Source organism: Pogonomyrmex barbatus, unplaced genomic scaffold, assembly GCF_055798465.1.
Source record: "Pogonomyrmex barbatus isolate J1 unplaced genomic scaffold, ASM5579846v1 scaffold13, whole genome shotgun sequence".
NCBI classification, from domain to species: Eukaryota; Metazoa; Arthropoda; class Insecta; order Hymenoptera; family Formicidae; genus Pogonomyrmex; species Pogonomyrmex barbatus.
In genome coordinates this window covers 7,380,106-7,397,952 of record NW_028297109.1, presented here as the reverse complement: position 1 = coordinate 7,397,952, position 17,847 = coordinate 7,380,106, and the positions used below count along the sequence as shown (strand labels likewise).

Below are 17,847 nucleotides of genomic sequence, written 5' to 3'. Positions count from 1 at the left end.
AAATCGCGTTAATATGTAATATATGCAAAATATGTAATATATGCAAAATAATTAATTATTTTGCATATATTACAAATCAATAAACAGATCTCAGATGTAAAAATGTGTATATATAGTGTAAAACATTCTCCTTTTGATATAATGATGGAAAAATGGAACTAATCAATTCAAACTAGTTCAGCACTAATTATCTCCTTAATATAAAATTAATGCATCTTTTCCATCATTTTAACTGCTGCATTTGCAATAAGATGCATTAAAAATATCGTTGACGCAAATTCACGTGATAGTTTTAAAAACAGAGATGCATTAAAAATATCGCTGACGCAAATTCACATGATGAGTTTTAAAAATAGAATGACGTCTTCCGTTTTATGATGACTAATTCCTCTTCTCCTAGGATACTTTATCTGATAACTTTTTCTCTCTCTTTTTTTATTTAACCAAGAAAATGGAAGGGACGGATTATATCAATAGTTTTACTCAAATGACGCTTGTGAACGATAGCCTCATTGGTCAAGTTTTTCTTCGGGTATTATGACGTGTTTATATTTGGCAGTATAAATAGCGGGACGACACGCTCGAAGTTCAGTTCAAAAGGAAGCGTCTACACATGCGTATACGATCGCGTAGATGGCCAATCGATTCGAATATTACTAAATAATTTTGAGAATATTTCGTTCTCTTAGAATATATCGTTCTCTTATTTTATTCTACGAAAATTGATTAATAATTGATAAAAGAAAGAGAGACTTTCTCTGACTGTATTGACGATGTCGTTAATACAGATTTCGAAACAAAACTATCTGCTGTTTCCATTTTTTGGTTCTTCGTCGATGATTAACGCAAGAAAGAAGAAAAGATGCTAGAATAAACCTGAGAACAGGTACAAAAGACATATATATATATAGCAAAGAAATACAACTTCATACACATTGTTTCGAATAATTATGGAAGGGATACAGCTGATGTCAGATTTTATTTCATGAAAAGAGAAATGTGAGACACATAAGTGAGATGAGTGACGCCAAAAATTTCGTTATCGTTAGAAATGAGTTCATTAATTGAAGCAAAGCGACACGACGAATCTCAAGTTACGTTACGTTGCAAATTTATATTCGATACGTCGCAAAATTACTTGGAAGATACACTTGCGAGCAAAAGTTTAAGCAAGAAAACAAATGACCCATTTGTTGGTAAGATTTGCAATGTAAAAAATTCTATACAACAAAGAAACATTTAAATCAAACTTAATAAAAAAATATGAAATAAATGATTTAATTTTTCAAATCTTTTTCCCGTAAAATTTAATTTAAAAATAAAAATATTTAATGACAAAAATAGAGAGGTAAAGAGGGAAAAAAACCCAATTTTTTTTATCTAACTGTTCTCTAAAATATATGGAGCCGTACTTCAAAAAAAAAAGAAAAAAAAAGAAAAAAAAATGAAAAATTCTTGGAAAGAATTTTGTCAGGTACAAATTCTCCTCTCTTCAACATTTATGATTCAAGTTTCGTACTTTTTCGCAAATCAACTTCCACGATTTGCCGACAGATGGCATATATTTAGCATAGTTTATGTTCGATAATTAATAGGCCTTCTTTTCAGCTATAAACTTCTAACGCGATCCATCTCTCTTTCTTTTCTCTCCATGAAGATGAACTATGCAAAAAATTCAGCTGAAAAGAAACAAGCCTAATGAAAACAAATTTAAAAATCGATGAGATGACGCTCGATGCTTGACGGATATCGTAACAATTGAAAATGAAAGGAGAGAAGGAGATAGCTGCGATAAACAAAGACAATCGTCGTCGGCTTCTATCCCGAGGATTTCTTTCCCGAGTGTCTTATCGGCCATTCGTCGTGACGATTAAGCATGTACGAGTCGCGACTTCTTTTAACTTCCTCGAATTTCGCAAAGTTTTGTGTACAGATATCGTTGTATACTATGATGTAGGGTGAAGACGTCGTGATTGTTCTTCAACTTCTGAGTACTACGGAAGACGGGAATTTGCTGATCGGAAAGAGAATTACCGAAGATAAATAATCCGATTTAGCTTCGCTGGCGAGACATGGAGAAACATGAAGAGCAGGCCTCTGGTGTTTTTAATAATTTCGAACTGAAGCGGCGGTTCTGCGACTTTCGTCGTCGCAGATTGCTAAAAAAGGTGCGAACATGTTTCGGCAATTAAATGACGATCATTACCGTCGTAAGGATATTAATGATCTCTTATTGCAATGTTCCTTTTCGAAATTATTAATTTTAATACAAGACATAGCGTGCAGTTTCAGCGTGCGTTTATTAATACTTTTGTCGCGAGGCTTAGGGAGGCCGGTTGTTTTTATAATTAATAAATTTATTACGTAAAGCTGTGAGTGGGAAAAAGAGAACGTGAGAAGGAGTGAAAATAAATGGATATTTGTCGAAAGATCGGGCAATCAATCCTTATTCTCTCACTTTACCTTAGTAAGTGATTGACGATGAAGTTAAGCGATGGAGATCTTATCCTTCTCGTGAAAATTCACAGAAGAAAATCTTGAACGCAATATTGAATTGGACAATGTGGAATTTCGTAAACTCAAGCTGAAAAGTCTGATTATGAAGTAAACAATTGTTTCAGCTGGAAAATGATCTGCGGGAGCTAGGACTGTCAAGATGGGCGACACGCCGAGGACTAATGCAATTAATCATCAAGCCGTACGTGATTCTTAGACGAGTGCCGGACTCTTATCGCGAGTAAGTTTCCGTTTTGTAACGTGATAGTCGCACGGATGCGCACAAATCACATTTCTAGCTTGCGATTCACACAAAACTTATACCCGCGTCAGCGTCCACGCTAATTAGTCGTCATGCGTTGATATTTACTAATTTGCAGATAATGCAAGAATAAAAAAACAAATCATTTCTGCTGCAAGGTATGTGCTGTTTTTATATGCAATGCAAATCATTGTAATAAAAGTTTTATTACAAAGATGATAGAAATAGCCTGTTACATTGATCACGATTATATAGAATTGACGATTACAAAATTGATCAAGAGTATTTAATTTTATTAAATTATATAATTATCGAATTATTTTGTAATTACTCAATTACGTTTCAAACTGTAATGAGAGGTGAATCAGTATACCCCCCCCCCCCCCTATTCCTTGATAATTCACATCGTTTTTCCATCCTTTAAGTTTTTCAAATTAGATAGCAAATTCTGTTAAATTATACAATTTTTTTTCTATATAATAATAAGCAGCTAAAATATAATTTTTATTGAAGACGCATTCAATTATATACAGTACGTATACATTTTTTTTTCAATTAAAATTTGTTTGTAAAAAAACAAGATTTAGAAATGAAAAGCTGTTTATAACTGTTATATATAAAGTTTTTTAAATGTATTTGATAGCAAAATTGAAGTCAGACTATCAGACAAGATTTGGCGTTATTATTTTCTTTCAAAAGAAAAAAAGACATTCCAATCTTTCATGTAATATTTCATGTATCTTATATCTTACGTTTATCCATTATTTAAATTACAAGTAAAACTTCCAGTTTTTTTTTTTTTTTTTTTTTTTTATTAGTATTTAGAAATTCCAATGGCAGGTATATATATCCTCAAGAGGTTTTTGGGTTTTCTAATGTAATGGTGAAGGAATTCCTTCTCTTAGCGTTTCTTTGTTTCTCCTCTTTTGTTATTTGGTCCCTTTTCCGTTTGTATGTTGGTATACCGTGTTGTGACCGCTCCGTCTCAAGGGTTGCAAAAGAAAACATCGGCAGTTAGAACGAAACACTTGTGCCGGTTGGATATCTATTTCTTCTCTGGGATTATATAATAACCAAACACTTGTTACATGATAGTGACGGGTCAGTGTAGAATAACACGAAAGACTCATTTAATATTGTTAATCTGTTAAGTGACACATGTGATATTACAGTTTGTCCGGATATAATCGCTATCGAATCCACTTAATAATTCAAGGTATCTATGTGTATTAGATATAGTTAATACATTAATAGATATGAAACAAATTGTGACAATCGATATGTAACACGTATTACATTAACCATACATTACACCATTTTTTTTCCGCGCAACATTTATTTCGCTGGGATCTGTACTGTTCCTTTTTTTTTTTTTTTTTTTCAACGTGAGTGATTTTATTGAAGTGAATTTTTTTCAAAGTTGTCATCAACTACATCACGCATCTGATTTTCGTATTCTGATTTTCTATAGGGAGAGGTTTTGAAACAATCTTTCGATAAACGAATTGTTATCGCGTTTATCAGAATTGGTGTCGCGTTTACACTTTTAGAAAGCGTAAATTACTTCATTTAAAATAAAATACAAAAAGAATTACAATAAAATTATTTATAACTCACCTTGTATCCTTTAAGTTTAATTTTTATTGTAAAGGAGACAATTGGAATATGCACTTTTAATTATTTGTTTAATAAAAAATGCCAAAAACAAGTATGTGATGTATTTGAAAATAAAGATATTGTACATGGAATAATAATATAATATTCATCGCTGCATTGTTTAAAAGAATATTTACACATTGCTAATTGCTTCGTTCTTATGATTGGTGCGTATGTATTACTTCATTATTCGATGATTATTACTTCATTATTCGAATAAAATGTTAATTCATAGTATCAATTGCTCTAATACATTGCAAAAAATCTATTTTCGGGATGTGGCATTATACAATCATATTTACGCTCACATAAATGATAATATCTAAGATAAATCATCTCGTCAAATTCTGATTTGATTATGGAATATCGTATGCATAAACACGTGACATATACAAATAGTTATCAATAATCATATGCTCCTTCCTCGCAAATTGATGAATCGCGCAAACTCGATTCATAGATCAATGAATTTTTAAGAACTTTGCTGAGTTTGTATTTAATATTTTATATTTTTAAAAATAAGGCAAAGCGAATTTCGTAACTTGCAAATAAATTTTTGACTGCTTGTAAACATTTCTTTATCGATGAGATCTTTATTTTATTATTTATTATGAGATATTTATAACGATCATGATAATTTTTTTTTTTTACAAGTTAACAAAACCATAAACAGGATTCCCAATAATAATAAATAATAAATAGTGAAAATATGACTTTGGGAATGGCGCGGTAAACAATGCGCAATTTAGTATGAAATATTAAATATATGTTTTACCAAAGCCATATTTTCACTTACTTATTATCTAATAAATTTTATTATTCATATATTTATCATAAGAAAACATGAAGTTATAATTAATAATAGAAATCGCGCAGATATAATTAAATTTAAAGAATTATATGAAAATAAAGGTGATGAATAAGATTGAAAATCCGAGGCAAAATTTTTTTTATTATTTTTTTTTTTAATCTTGCTGGTTTTGAATTTCAACAAATCAAATTCGCCGCGATGTTATATATAAATCTCATTATTTCAGCGATATTCGACTCTTCCGGTGTATTATTGCAAGCAGCGAGATAAAAGCATACAACAATTATATTTTTCAATTGCATCTTCGTTTATTTGCGGTCTTGCTCGTGGTCATGCTCGTGAGTCTTCGATCCATTTACATCGTATTCACGAGTTTGACATTAAAGGTACAGACGAATAAAAAAATCTTATAACGGTACGCTGATAAAAAATCGAGTGAGAAAGACCAGCGTGCTGCGAATGAAATATTGTGATGGATCGTTGCAGCATCCCGCATCTGTTTTACGAAATATCTTTGACTTTGTGATACTCGATGATACACGAGAAAATTCAAATTCGTATTTTCGAATTTGCGAACGATTCTCACCGTCTTTTGACATGATCATGGAATATCGAAGACAATCCGCGAATAATCAAAGATCGCTGATCGGAACATGTGAAACCAAAGATGAAAATTATTCTAAAGGACAGAAGAGAACAGAATTTCCGAATCAGATTCGCGAAAGCTTTCTTGCTCGTGACAGGCTTTCGTATAATGAACACAGATTAACTCAGTTTCTTGCGTGAGTGTAACAGACTATTTAACTTCCAAAATACCAATTAATTTTCGAAGAATTAACGAGCACAAGCATTTACTCTAAAAAGATAGAAATTTAAAATAGATTTTTTTTTCTTTCATAATATTAATTAGCACATCTTGCAACAGAACACTTTTTAAACAAATATATATTTTTTGCTAACTTATTTCAATTATTTTATTTATATTGATAATTGCGCAATTGTAAATATCTTTGCAATTGTTTAATTTTTTATTATATTTATAATGTACGCTATTATTATATACAGCAATTTCTGTATGTTTCAGAAAAATATTCCAGTACAGCAACCAAAATTTGCTTTCAAATCATAAGGAAATATTGCAAAGCAAGCAAAATGATATGGAAAAAAAGCAACAAACAGATAATTCGCAAGATATTCATCACAAAGAGACACAAATTCCAAGCAATATAACTATATCATCAAATAGTATAATGGACGGTAATAAAATTTGTCAAAATAAAATTCATGAGTCCAGTTCATCTAGAAAAATGTTATCAAGCGGTACTATACAGAATTCTGTTCAAGAGGTAGCAAAAAAGAATTTTCATATTGACAATAATGTTACAAGAAATCATAAAGATATTTCTGCAGAAAAATTAAATATTAACGCAACTTCTAGTGCGTCCTTGTCGAAAAACGAATTGTTAAGCAAACATGCACAGCATTTTATCCATAAATCTGTAAATAAAAGTTCTTGTTCCGAAAATAAGATCTTTTTGAAAGATAAATCTACTTCGATTTCTACAAAAAGTACAAATATATCTGTTACTCAAAAATATGTTTTATCAGAAGATAAATCATCAGAGACAACCGAACCAATTCAATTAAAAAAACATTGTCTTGATTCTAAAAATAGCATCGATTTTTCAAAAGATAATGCTGTTTTTGCAGGAAAAAATAAAGAAAAACAAAAAAGTGAAACAGATGTAAAAGAATTTTCTTCAGAAAAAATTAAACTCGTAGATACGTTTGTACAAGAAAATTTCGATAAATCTAGAAATGATAATAGCTTCCCTAAAAGTTCAAGCAACACAATAATTTCAGAATTAAAGTCGTGTTCAAAAAAAAAAGTTAATGATTCCAGAAATAAGAATCAAAATGCTATTTCAGAAAAATATATGCAGGCTTCTCAAGGTAATTTGGAATTGTTGGCTGAGGAAATAGGTATGCCATTAAATCATACATTTGAAAGAAAAAATATGAATCAGATACAAATAAATTTAAAATCTAAAAATCTGCAAAGAAATAATTTATTTATTGACATGAGTTCTAAAATTAAAAAAAGAACAAATTCCGAAAATTTAGATGAAAATATATCGCTGACAAAAATACGAAAGCGAAAAAAGATGGATGCGTCACCAGATAAAAAAATGATCGACAATAATGCTAAAATATCTAATTATGAAATATTATCCGATAATGAATGTGATCATGGGAAGCAAAAAAGTTGGGGGAATGTTACAAAATGTATGGTAAAAGAAAGAAAACATAAATTGCTGAAGCGAAAAAGCGAATTATGTAGAAAAGAAAGGAATAAGAAGATTAAAAAGATACAAGATAAATTTCACGATTATTTTAGAGACACTTTTGATCCCGATACTAGTGAAAATGAAGAGGAATGCGAAATTCTGTTAAATTGCTTTGAGAGAAAAAAACAATATTTCGATAATTTATTGTATGATACTGCAACAACAGATTACGAGGCAGAAGATATTTCCAAAATGAATAAATATTCAATACATAAATCAACTAATAATTCACAGAACGATATAGAGAGTGCAGCATCAGTTAAAATAAAATTCAGTAACATATGTGATTCTACTACATGTAAACACGAAAAGTATGACGTTATATATGATGCTGTAACAGATGAAGAGACGGAAGATAAAATATCTGCATATAAACGTAGCATATCAGCTACTACATCACAGGAAAATGTAGAAAGCACAATACTGACTAGAATAAAATCTGAAGACAGTTTATGTAATTCTATTACATCTATCGAAGATTATGCTACGCTTGTTGCTGCAACAGATGAGAAGATTAAGGATAGAGCATCGATACATGACACATTAATTAATAATTCACAGAAAGATACAGAGAGCGCAATATCAATTGAAGTAAAATCTGATGATAATAATTCATGCGATTCCAATGCATCTATCGAAAAGTGTTATGCTATACACGATAATGCAACAAACGAAAAAGATAAAATATCGATATATGAATCTGGCATGTCAATTAATAATTTTCAAGAAAATATAGAGAATGAAATACCAATTGAAATAAACTCTGACGATAGCTCATGCGCTTCCACTATATCTACTGAAAAGTATTATGCTATATATGATATTATAGCAAATGAGAAAGTGAAAGATGAGCCATTGATATGTGAATCTGACATGTCAGTTGATAACTCGCAAGAAAATATGGAGAACATGACACAGACTAAGGTAAAATCTGACGATAGTTCATGTAATTCCGCTGCATCCACCGAAAAGTGCTATACTATACACGATATAAAGGATGAACCATTGATATATGGATCTGACATATATGGATCAATTAATAATTCGCAAGAAAATTTTGTAAACGCAATATTGACGAAAATAAAATCTATTAATAAATCATGCGATTTCATTGCATCCACCGAAACTTGCTATGCTGGGCACTATGTTTCGCGCGATGCTACAACAGAGAAGAAGATAAAATATAAAACACCGATATGTAAATCTAGCACATCAATTAATAATTCGCAAAAAAATATTGTGGATGCAATACTGATTAAAATAAAATCTGTCAATAAATCGTGCGATTTCATTGCCTCAACTGAAACTTGCTATGCTGTGTGCCATTATGCCGTTTCGCACTATGCTCCACGCTATATTTCGCCTTATATTACAGTAAATGAGAAGAGGAAAGATGAAATATTGACATGTGAATCTAGCACATCAACTAACTCGCAAGAAAATATAAAGAATGCAATACCGACTGAAGCAAAATCCAACGATGGGTCATTCGATTCCATTGCATCTACCGGAAATTACTATGCTACACATATTTCTACAACAGATGAGAGGATAAAAGATAAAGTCTCGACATGCAAACCTGATACATCATTTAATAATTTGCAAGAAAATATAAAGAATGTAATACAAACTAAAATATCTCACGATCGCTCATGCGATTCTACTGCATCTACCAAATATTATGATAGGCATAACGCTACAACAGATGAAAAGTTGAAAGATGAAGCATTGTGTGGCACTGATAGTAATTCACAAGAAAACAAACAGAGTGCAACATCACTTGAAAAAAAAACTGAAAAGTCAAGAAATTTCTTTATACACGCTGAAAAATATTACACTAGGCATGATGTTACAATAGACAACAAGATAAAAGATAGACTATCAATACGTGAACATAATGTATTAACTGATAATTCTCAGGAAAATATAGATAATGTGATGATGACAACACAGCAACTTTTAGAGAATTCTTCATTAATTTTCAATACAGAAAACATGAATAAAAATCATACATATGCGCATAACGAAATTATTGCATTGTCTGTGTCTCCTAAACTGGACATTGATGATATGCATTTAAATAAAGACATAGAGAAAAAATCAAATATTTATACAATAACAGAAAAAGCAAATATGCAGACTATCCTACAAAATCAGAAGGAAGTAATGCACGATGTTGAAATTATTGATTTAACCAATGAGGATGCAAAGACGCAAAACGATGCGATGCCAAATTTAGAATTATCTACTACATTTACACATGAGTCAATATCGTGCGACATGGATAAAAAAGATGGCTGCAATAGGTCACAAAATACGAAAGATGGACAGATAGTTGAGCAATCTTCAATAATAAAATCAGAAAGCAATTCTCCGAAAAGTAGACATGATACAATAACGGTAAATTCGTCTACATCTTCAAGCAAATCAAATTCCAGTGATGGTCATTCGTCGGATAGTCACTTAGAAGATAATGATAACAATAGCGATATTGAAGTAGAAATAAAAATAAAACCTAAGTGGAAATCTCGAGTATCACGAAAATTCTCAATAAAAGCACCTTGGTCTGCAGTGAACTCGTGCATAAAAAATTTACATACGCTTAAGGATAATCCAAGTTTTCTCGAACTCTTTCAAATGAATCATAAAACATCTTTTGAAAGATTTCAACAAGGGATCACGAATTCCAATAGTAAAAATTCAGAAAACAACACATCAAATCTTAATCAAGATGTTACTGCCGAGTGCATCGAGTCAGTAGTACCAAGTACTAAGAAAGATATATGTGATTCTAATCCTATTATTAAAGATAATTATTCTCAAGAAAAATTTCAAGATTATGCAATTTTAGTTAAAGATAAAAATGTAACCATGGATTGTAACCAAGAAGGGAACGAACCCGTACAATCCGTCAAACAAAAGACGCAGATAACTGTTGAAAACAATCTTGAATTAAATAAATTTGTATGTGATGTGCCTAATTTAAGAGCACAACTAGAAGCTTCCACGAACGACAAAGAGAAGATAAATGAAGAACAAATTTCTCATGATAATACCTTAGAGAGAATTGAAAGTACAACAAAACATAATCAAAGAGAACAGAATGAAAGCATGACATCTATCGAAAAGCAAAAGACTCAGTTGACTGGAAACAATACTGGATCAGCAAAAGCTGCGTGTGACACTAATACAGGAGAACAGTTACCTTCCCTGGATGTAACGCATAACAAAGTAAGAGTCCGATCCATAGAGGAACTTAATTATCAACGATGTACCACGCAAACTATAAATCATGACCCATCGATTACATCAAATATTGCATGCCCAAAATTCCTTCGATCAGTATTTTCTCAATTAGCACCTTCTCAATCAGTATCTCCTCAATCAGTTCCTTCTCAATCAATACCTCTTCAGTTAGTGTCTCCTCTATCTTGTCAAACAGCACCTTCTCAATCAACACTTCCTCAATCAGCACTTGCTCAATCATCATCTCAATCAGTATCTCCTCAATCAGTATTCAAACAGCGGCCATCATACAATAATAATGTTAAAGAAGGATATTCTTCATCCAAAACAGGTACTGAAACTAAATCTTCAAATATTAGTAATGATTTAATAAATTCACAAATCACAACACAAATTGTAACAGAAAATATTTACAACAACTTCTTAATCTGTCGTAACCTTAGTCGATACAATCTAAGCCCGACACACTTACAAAAAATGAATGAGTGTTTAAAACAAATAAGAGAAAACATGGAAAAGTTAAAAATGTGGCATCAGTTAAGTTTTCAAGATGTTGTAGTTTTTATTAATCAAACAATGCAATTAAGTCCACCAATATCAGAGTTGGAATATAATACTTATATACGATTATATACATCTTCTATGACACGAAATTCAGGACAATATGATGCAACAGCTAACACATTGCAATATTCGAATATTACTGAAGCTTTTTACAGATCTCCGGAGACATCAGTATCAAATGTTAACCCACGTCCATTTTCAAATGCGAGAATGTCGAATAATAGCAATTTTGCACAATCCTTAATAACACCATGTTTGACGCCGACAATCCCGAACATCAACCAGCAACAATTTTTAAATAATTCAGCTAATTCTTCACAAGTACCATACCTGAGACAAACTGCGCCAAATATTCGCCAGCAATATATGCGTTATGCACCTGCAGTACATTCAAGTATGCCGAAAATTAATCAACAACCACCTTTTAGAAATGCAAATCATTTGATTCAAGGTCAGCGTATGTCATCAGCAAATATGTCGAATGTTAGTAATCAACAAATTTTTGAAAATATGAATAACGTTTCATCAACATCGAATATTAATATGCGCTCATATGGGCTAATAAGTCAAGGAAATATTAATACATCTCCTCACATGAAACAATTATGCGTTGCATCAAAAAGCATAATTAACAATACCACAACTATATCTGCCACTAATGTGCAACAACAGAGACAAGTATACTCTCAGACGTCACAAAACTCAGGAACAGTAATTTATCCTCCGTCTATGACAAATCAAAATGTTCCTCTCAGAATGCAGCAGAGTGCGCATAATAATGTTATATCTGAATCTTTTATAACAAATTCTAACACTTCAAAAACTGATGTTGCAATGGGAAATGTTAGACCTGGAAATATAACTCGGCAATCGAACTGCAATTTACAAGTATCTCAAGTATTTTCAAAAGAAACGCAATCCTTATCGCAATACAATCAAAATCCAAATAATATTTATGTTACGTCATCTCAGCCTGCATGTAGTAACACGCAAACTAATCCCGTTCGTAATATTTTGACAAATCCGAACGCGCAGCAGAAGATGCAACAAAATCAGCGCGTGAATCAGTCCAAGGATTTGTCGATTAACAATACATCAACAAATGCGCAACAAAACGTGCCGAAGAAAAGAAGGAAGTCCAAATCACAAAATAAAACACAATCCATAAATTCACAAGACGTTTCGCAAAATGCATCTGGCATTATTTTGAAAACTTCTATACCTCAGGGATCGGATATACCACATAAATCAACTATCGAATATGCGATGCTTAAAACATTACAAAAGGATAAAACAATATCTATTTCGCCAAACACACTTGCGCTGTCGAAAATAGATAAAACTGCCTATAACTTTAATCTAGCAATTCTAACGGATATTCAAAAAATTGTATTGCGTGATCAGATAAAATTATATTTCCTCATATCAAGCGAACTACAACATTTATTTACCAGGCAGGAATTTGATGGCGCATATCAAGAAAAGTCAATTTCAATGCTGCTGCATTTATATCATCACCTAGATAATTATATAAATGAGATACGATCACAAATTACTCGAAAAGATACCGAAAACTGGCAAAACTCGCAAAACATATCAATGTTACAAAATGTCAGAACGGAAATGTCTTCGGATAAGTTAACGAAGTCTCAATCTGATAAAAATAATGAAAATAATTCTGAATGTGATAGAAATTCAGAAAAGCAATCTTCGGAGGAAAATAATAATTCAAGCATTTCAACGAACTCGGTTACGGTTGTAAAGAATAATGTATCAACGGAAATACAAAATACAAAGTCAGCTTTTACAGCTTTGAAGTCCACAGTAATTAAGGAATCACTTCCGACAAGCACAAAATTACAAGAGCAGAATAGTGATATATTAAAGGAAAAATTAAACAAACCTTCATTGCTGGATGCGAAGAGAAAAGAAAGACATAAAAATTTAGAAACATTACTGCTAAGACATTCAAAGACGCCAGAAGATAATTCGGTCACAGAAATGTCTCACATGAACTCGGAAACGGAAATGCAAAGTAACATAAAAATTAACGAAATTTTTTCGATGTCTCTGACAAAAAGTTCATATGGTCAACAAATATCAGAATCAAGATCTCCTTCTACACAAGATTCATCGAATTTGTTACGAGGGGCTTTAACTAATAAAATAGTAAGCCAAGTAGAAATTGCAAAAAGTAATATTAAAGAAGGTTCTAATAATACAAGGGAAGAAAGCGAAATTCCTAGCATTATGACATCAAATAATGCTAGAGAAAACGATACGATATCGCAATCTTGTAATAAGGAAGATCAAAATAGAAAAGTGAATTATGCCAATAATGAAATATCCAGGAAAAATTCACAAGATGTAATATCCGATGATATTATGGAAAATACTGAAATATTAAATTCCACGGTGTCCGATCCGTCGAACGTATCAAATAATTTGATACGATCTTCACTGAACGTGTGTTTAATATCTCCGGTAAAGAGGTGCAAATCTGTGGAAACACTGCATATGCGTGCCGTACGCGAGGAGCATGCTGAAACGTCAGATTTTTCCTTAAATACGCAGCAGAAAGATCTTGCAAATGAACAAAGTAATACTTCCTCCGTGGAAACGTCCGATAGTTTCGGGGAACTGTATATCGATGAAAGTGCGGACGCTTTGCGGCAAGAGCGGCACGATCAGGTAGCAGCTGAAGAGGATAAATTGAATATGTCGCAAGATTCAGCACATTCGTTCGATGCAATTAAATTGGAATCTACAGAAGCGACATCGTTGTCATTCCTGTTGAGAAACATCGCTGAAAAAGATCTGGTTGATATACGTCAAGATTTTGTAACAGAAGAGGTGGAGAAATTTAATGTGAAATCGCCATTAGAAACGCAGGAAATGCAATTACCAAAGATATCAAAGAAACTTGAAACTTCGGAAGGTACGTGGATAGAAGGTATACCTTTGACCGATATCGTAGAGAGACAAATAGAAGATAAAAATGAGCGGCGATGTTCGTTAAAAATAGAAGAAATGCAGTTTCAAGAAATACCACTCAAATTTGAAGTTCCGTCAAAATCGGAAGATGCATCGAGTATCGAGGACAGCGATACGATACAATGGATTGACTTAAAACTATCTGAAGATGAGGAAGAAGAAGAAGAAGTAGACACGCACACGCATAGTGGCATTAAAATAATTAATGAACAACTCAAGCAAGTATCCGAGCCGAGATATTACGAGAAATCACAAACTTTCGCTCTAAAGGACAATCCTATAGACGTAAATGAAAGGGAAGTTTCCACAGAGAACGATATTCTTAATGTTGACTACAACGCCGAATGTATTTCCGAGGAAAGGGACGATTCGGAAATGAGAATTGCAAATATCTTAAATGTTGGGAGCATATCACCGTCGTTATTTGAGAGGATGAATAACGACACGGTTGTTGAAAAGGACTTGGAAGCGTTTGCGGATGAAAACGGTGAAAAGTCATTGTATATAAATGATCATTTGGAAAGTATAGATGAGGTGGATGAAAGACCTTGTTTACGTTGTAAACGTAAGAGTACAGTATATTGTCAAGCATGCTTGGAAGCTCATTATTGTTCCAAACGTTGCTCATCTTTGCATTGGAAGGCAGAACATTATAAGCAATGTAAGGGTCGCAATGATTCAGTTATCTGTATCGACGTATAATTTAGAAGCGCATATTTCTATGTTTGCAATCTCAAAATCCTGTTGAATTTTTTAAGATTTTAGGATTTTAAGTTTCTTAGAACCAAACACGTTCGATCGATGTTCTCGTTTTCAATTAAGAATATTCATTACCCGTATTTACGAAATTTATATGAAAGCTATTGACGCGTTATTTTTCTAACGAAATTTTTCTAGTTGAGTTATGCAGGATGAATTTCACTAATATTTTATGTTTCTTGTTGACGCTGACGATAAAAGGAAATACACAAAAAGATTAAAGAATACATGATATCTATTTTTGTGAAAAGAATATTACTTTTTTCACAATATTTACAATGAATACTTAAATTTATGTATTTATTAGACCCGAATTAATTATAATTTGTCATGCATGTGCGTGTGTGTATTTGTATGTACATCATATATGCACATGTGCATGTACCGAACATATATCCATATATCCATCACATATATCCATCATTGCTTTTGCGAGGGAAGTGACGATGTAGGAAATTAGATATCATATATTTTTTAATATTCTTCGTTCTAATTTTGCAAGAATTATTTCATATAGATAATAATACATACATAGATAAAGTATTAATTTATATTAATAATTTAGAAATAGGAATTTACAAATAAAGCTATAATCGTTACTTATTTTATAAACAATTAGTTGATATATCGCATATTTAATTTTTTTATATTCTTGTATCAGATTTGACAATAATATCATTTGCCATTTAAACCGAAAAATGTCTGTTTATTACAATATATATATTTTTTATTACATAATATTGTCTCTTATAAGAGGCAATATTATATTTATTGTAATTACGTTCACTATATATAAAATATTTCATGAAATAATTTTTATACTTTAATAAAAAAAGAAATGAAAAAGATTTGTGTAAATACTTATTTTTTTCTCGTGCATGGCAAATCACACAATGAAGATATGAAAGTTGACAACCGTCAATAATTTGATAATTTTATATAACTCAAATATAATTTGATTATTTAATTTAAAATGTTTTATTTAAAATTATAGTCCTAGCATTTTTATATTTTTATCCGAACTTTAAGAATTTGTTTAACGATTCACAGGAGACCTGGAATATCCTATTGAATAATTATATATTTATATTGAATCAATCGTAGAGTAGAGCAAAGCTTTTCATTCACGAACTAGCAATATTTATGTTTCTGAATGAGATATAGATTCAACATTTGAAGATGCTTTCGAAAAACATTTATGTTTATGTAACAATTTTTTGTAAGTTAATTTTTTATATTATTGCAAAAATACATTATTTTTAAAATTTTTATATTGTCTAATAGTTGAAACCGACAAAAGTCTTGCAATTAAAAATATTGTATGAGAGAAGAGAATGATGGTAGGAACAAACTCTATTGAATTTATATAAATACCGAGATCTAGCTATGACTAAAAAATGCCTGTTTTATATTTCTTGTAAGGAAAAATAACTTTAAATAGCATGTCTCTATCAATTTATTGACTCATTTGTTCATAAGTCAATACAATATACAACAAAGATTATAAAGAATGCTAATGCTCAATATGATCATTTGATAATCTAAGTAGGATTACTGTTTAATCTTCATAACCATCAGGTAAAGCATTTGTTTTAGGATTATGGAAAAGACTGTGATTACCATCTCCCCATGGGAATTTCTAAAAATAACATATAAAAAAGTACTGTAAAATATGCATTAATAAGGACTGCTTAAAAGCTTATTTATTTTTCATATTTAATATTATGTCATGTTCAATACATACCTTTGTTCTTATCCTCATATGTTCATAAGCAATGAATTCTGGATGTTCATCACCATGATGAGCTTGATGATTCAAATAACAATTAACCATAGCCAGGCCAATTGCTGGGAAGCCTACGAAGAATGAAAGCCTCTTCCACAAAAGTTGCGTCTGCTCTATAAAGTGCATAACGTTCTGTTATATAATATTCATTGATAACTTATTTGCACATCTTTGATATGTCTTCTCTTCATTTATAAAATATGATATTACGTTACAACGTTATTCAAATATAAAAACTATCATTAGAGTCTTAATTGATAGATATTTAACAAATTGATACTGCTGCAAACAACAATATTGTCTAATTTGTCATGCGAATATAAATCCCGTTGTTTCCAAATGCGTAAATAAAATGTATTAAAATATTAGCACTTTTTATTCATATTCACCTGAACTGACATGCGCGTCAGGACCAGACGCATATTTTCTGGAAAAGGTGCGAGCAACTTTCATCCAAGTAGCCATTTTTTAATTCTTCTGCTTGAAGCAGAACCTGAGAGCCTGAGAAGCGTGAGAGCGGACATGCCCGCGATTTAGGCTGTGTTCGTAAATTCACTGCCAGTACTGAAAATCTATAGAATACGTCACGTAGACTATATGTTTCAGTAGAACTGAATTTACGAACACAGCCTTACCTGTAACTTTGGGTCTGTTCTTTTTAGCTGAAACTGGCTGCACTAGTTCAGAGTTTATCTTTTTTTCTTCCAGTGTAAGAAAGAAAGATAAACTGTGAACTAGTACAATCAGTTCAGTCAAAAAGAATAAGCCTAGTGCCTTATGTCCACGATGCTAGAAATCGGTCCGAGATCTTGGATGGAAAGAGAATTGACCAATCGCATTGGTTAATTGGCCGAATTATTCAAACGCAATTGGTCAATTCTCTTCCCATCCGAGATCTCGGACCGATTTCTAGCACACAAGGCAT

The 17,847-nt window shown here is 31.6% G+C and overlaps 2 protein-coding genes across 8 annotated transcripts; one reads left to right on the top strand and one right to left on the bottom strand.

The window, feature by feature from the left end:
- The first annotated feature begins 458 nt into the window (after positions 1-458).
- On the top strand, positions 459-15,984 carry LOC105424355 (uncharacterized). Of its 7 annotated transcripts, XM_089072544.1 has the most exons (6): positions 468-886; positions 994-1,196; positions 1,609-1,878; positions 1,958-2,168; positions 2,622-2,737; positions 6,310-15,984. In XM_089072544.1, the coding sequence occupies exons 4-6, from the start codon at positions 2,073-2,075 to the stop codon at positions 15,077-15,079; spliced, it is 8,982 nt and encodes a 2,993-aa protein (XP_088928670.1). In that variant the 5' UTR covers positions 468-886; positions 994-1,196; positions 1,609-1,878; positions 1,958-2,072; the 3' UTR covers positions 15,080-15,984. The 7 variants fall into 7 exon arrangements, with proteins under 7 accessions (XP_088928668.1, XP_088928672.1, XP_088928670.1 ...); XM_089072543.1 differs by having other exon boundaries at positions 469-1,196; XM_089072542.1 differs by lacking the exons at positions 994-1,196; positions 1,609-1,878; positions 1,958-2,168 and adding an exon at positions 5,612-6,007 and having other exon boundaries at positions 459-886; positions 2,622-3,974.
- Positions 15,985-16,574: 590 nt separating this feature from the next.
- On the bottom strand, positions 16,575-17,474 carry LOC105424348 (cytochrome c oxidase subunit 6A1, mitochondrial). The gene is made up of 3 exons (XM_011634539.2): positions 17,312-17,474; positions 16,881-17,035; positions 16,575-16,775 (listed from the first exon to the last, which is right to left on the bottom strand). Exons 1-3 carry the CDS (start codon positions 17,385-17,387, stop codon positions 16,695-16,697), a joined length of 312 nt encoding a protein of 103 aa, XP_011632841.2. The 5' UTR covers positions 17,388-17,474; the 3' UTR covers positions 16,575-16,694.
- Between the last annotated feature and the right edge of the window lie 373 nt (positions 17,475-17,847).

Coding starts and splice junctions, on each gene's coding strand:
- LOC105424355 (XM_089072542.1), top strand. CDS start 5,685: ATGAAATATTGTGATGGATCGTTGCAGCATCCCGCATCTGTTTTACGA. Junction 6,008..6,309: donor AGATTAACTCAGTTTCTTGC/GTGAGTGTAACA, acceptor TGTATGTTTCAG/AAAAATATTCCAGTACAGCA.
- LOC105424348 (XM_011634539.2), bottom strand. CDS start 17,387: ATGGCTACTTGGATGAAAGTTGCTCGCACCTTTTCCAGAAAATATGCG. Junction 17,036..17,311: donor TGACGCGCATGTCAGTTCAG/GTGAATATGAAT, acceptor TGCACTTTATAG/AGCAGACGCAACTTTTGTGG. Junction 16,776..16,880: donor ATATGAGGATAAGAACAAAG/GTATGTATTGAA, acceptor TGTTATTTTTAG/AAATTCCCATGGGGAGATGG.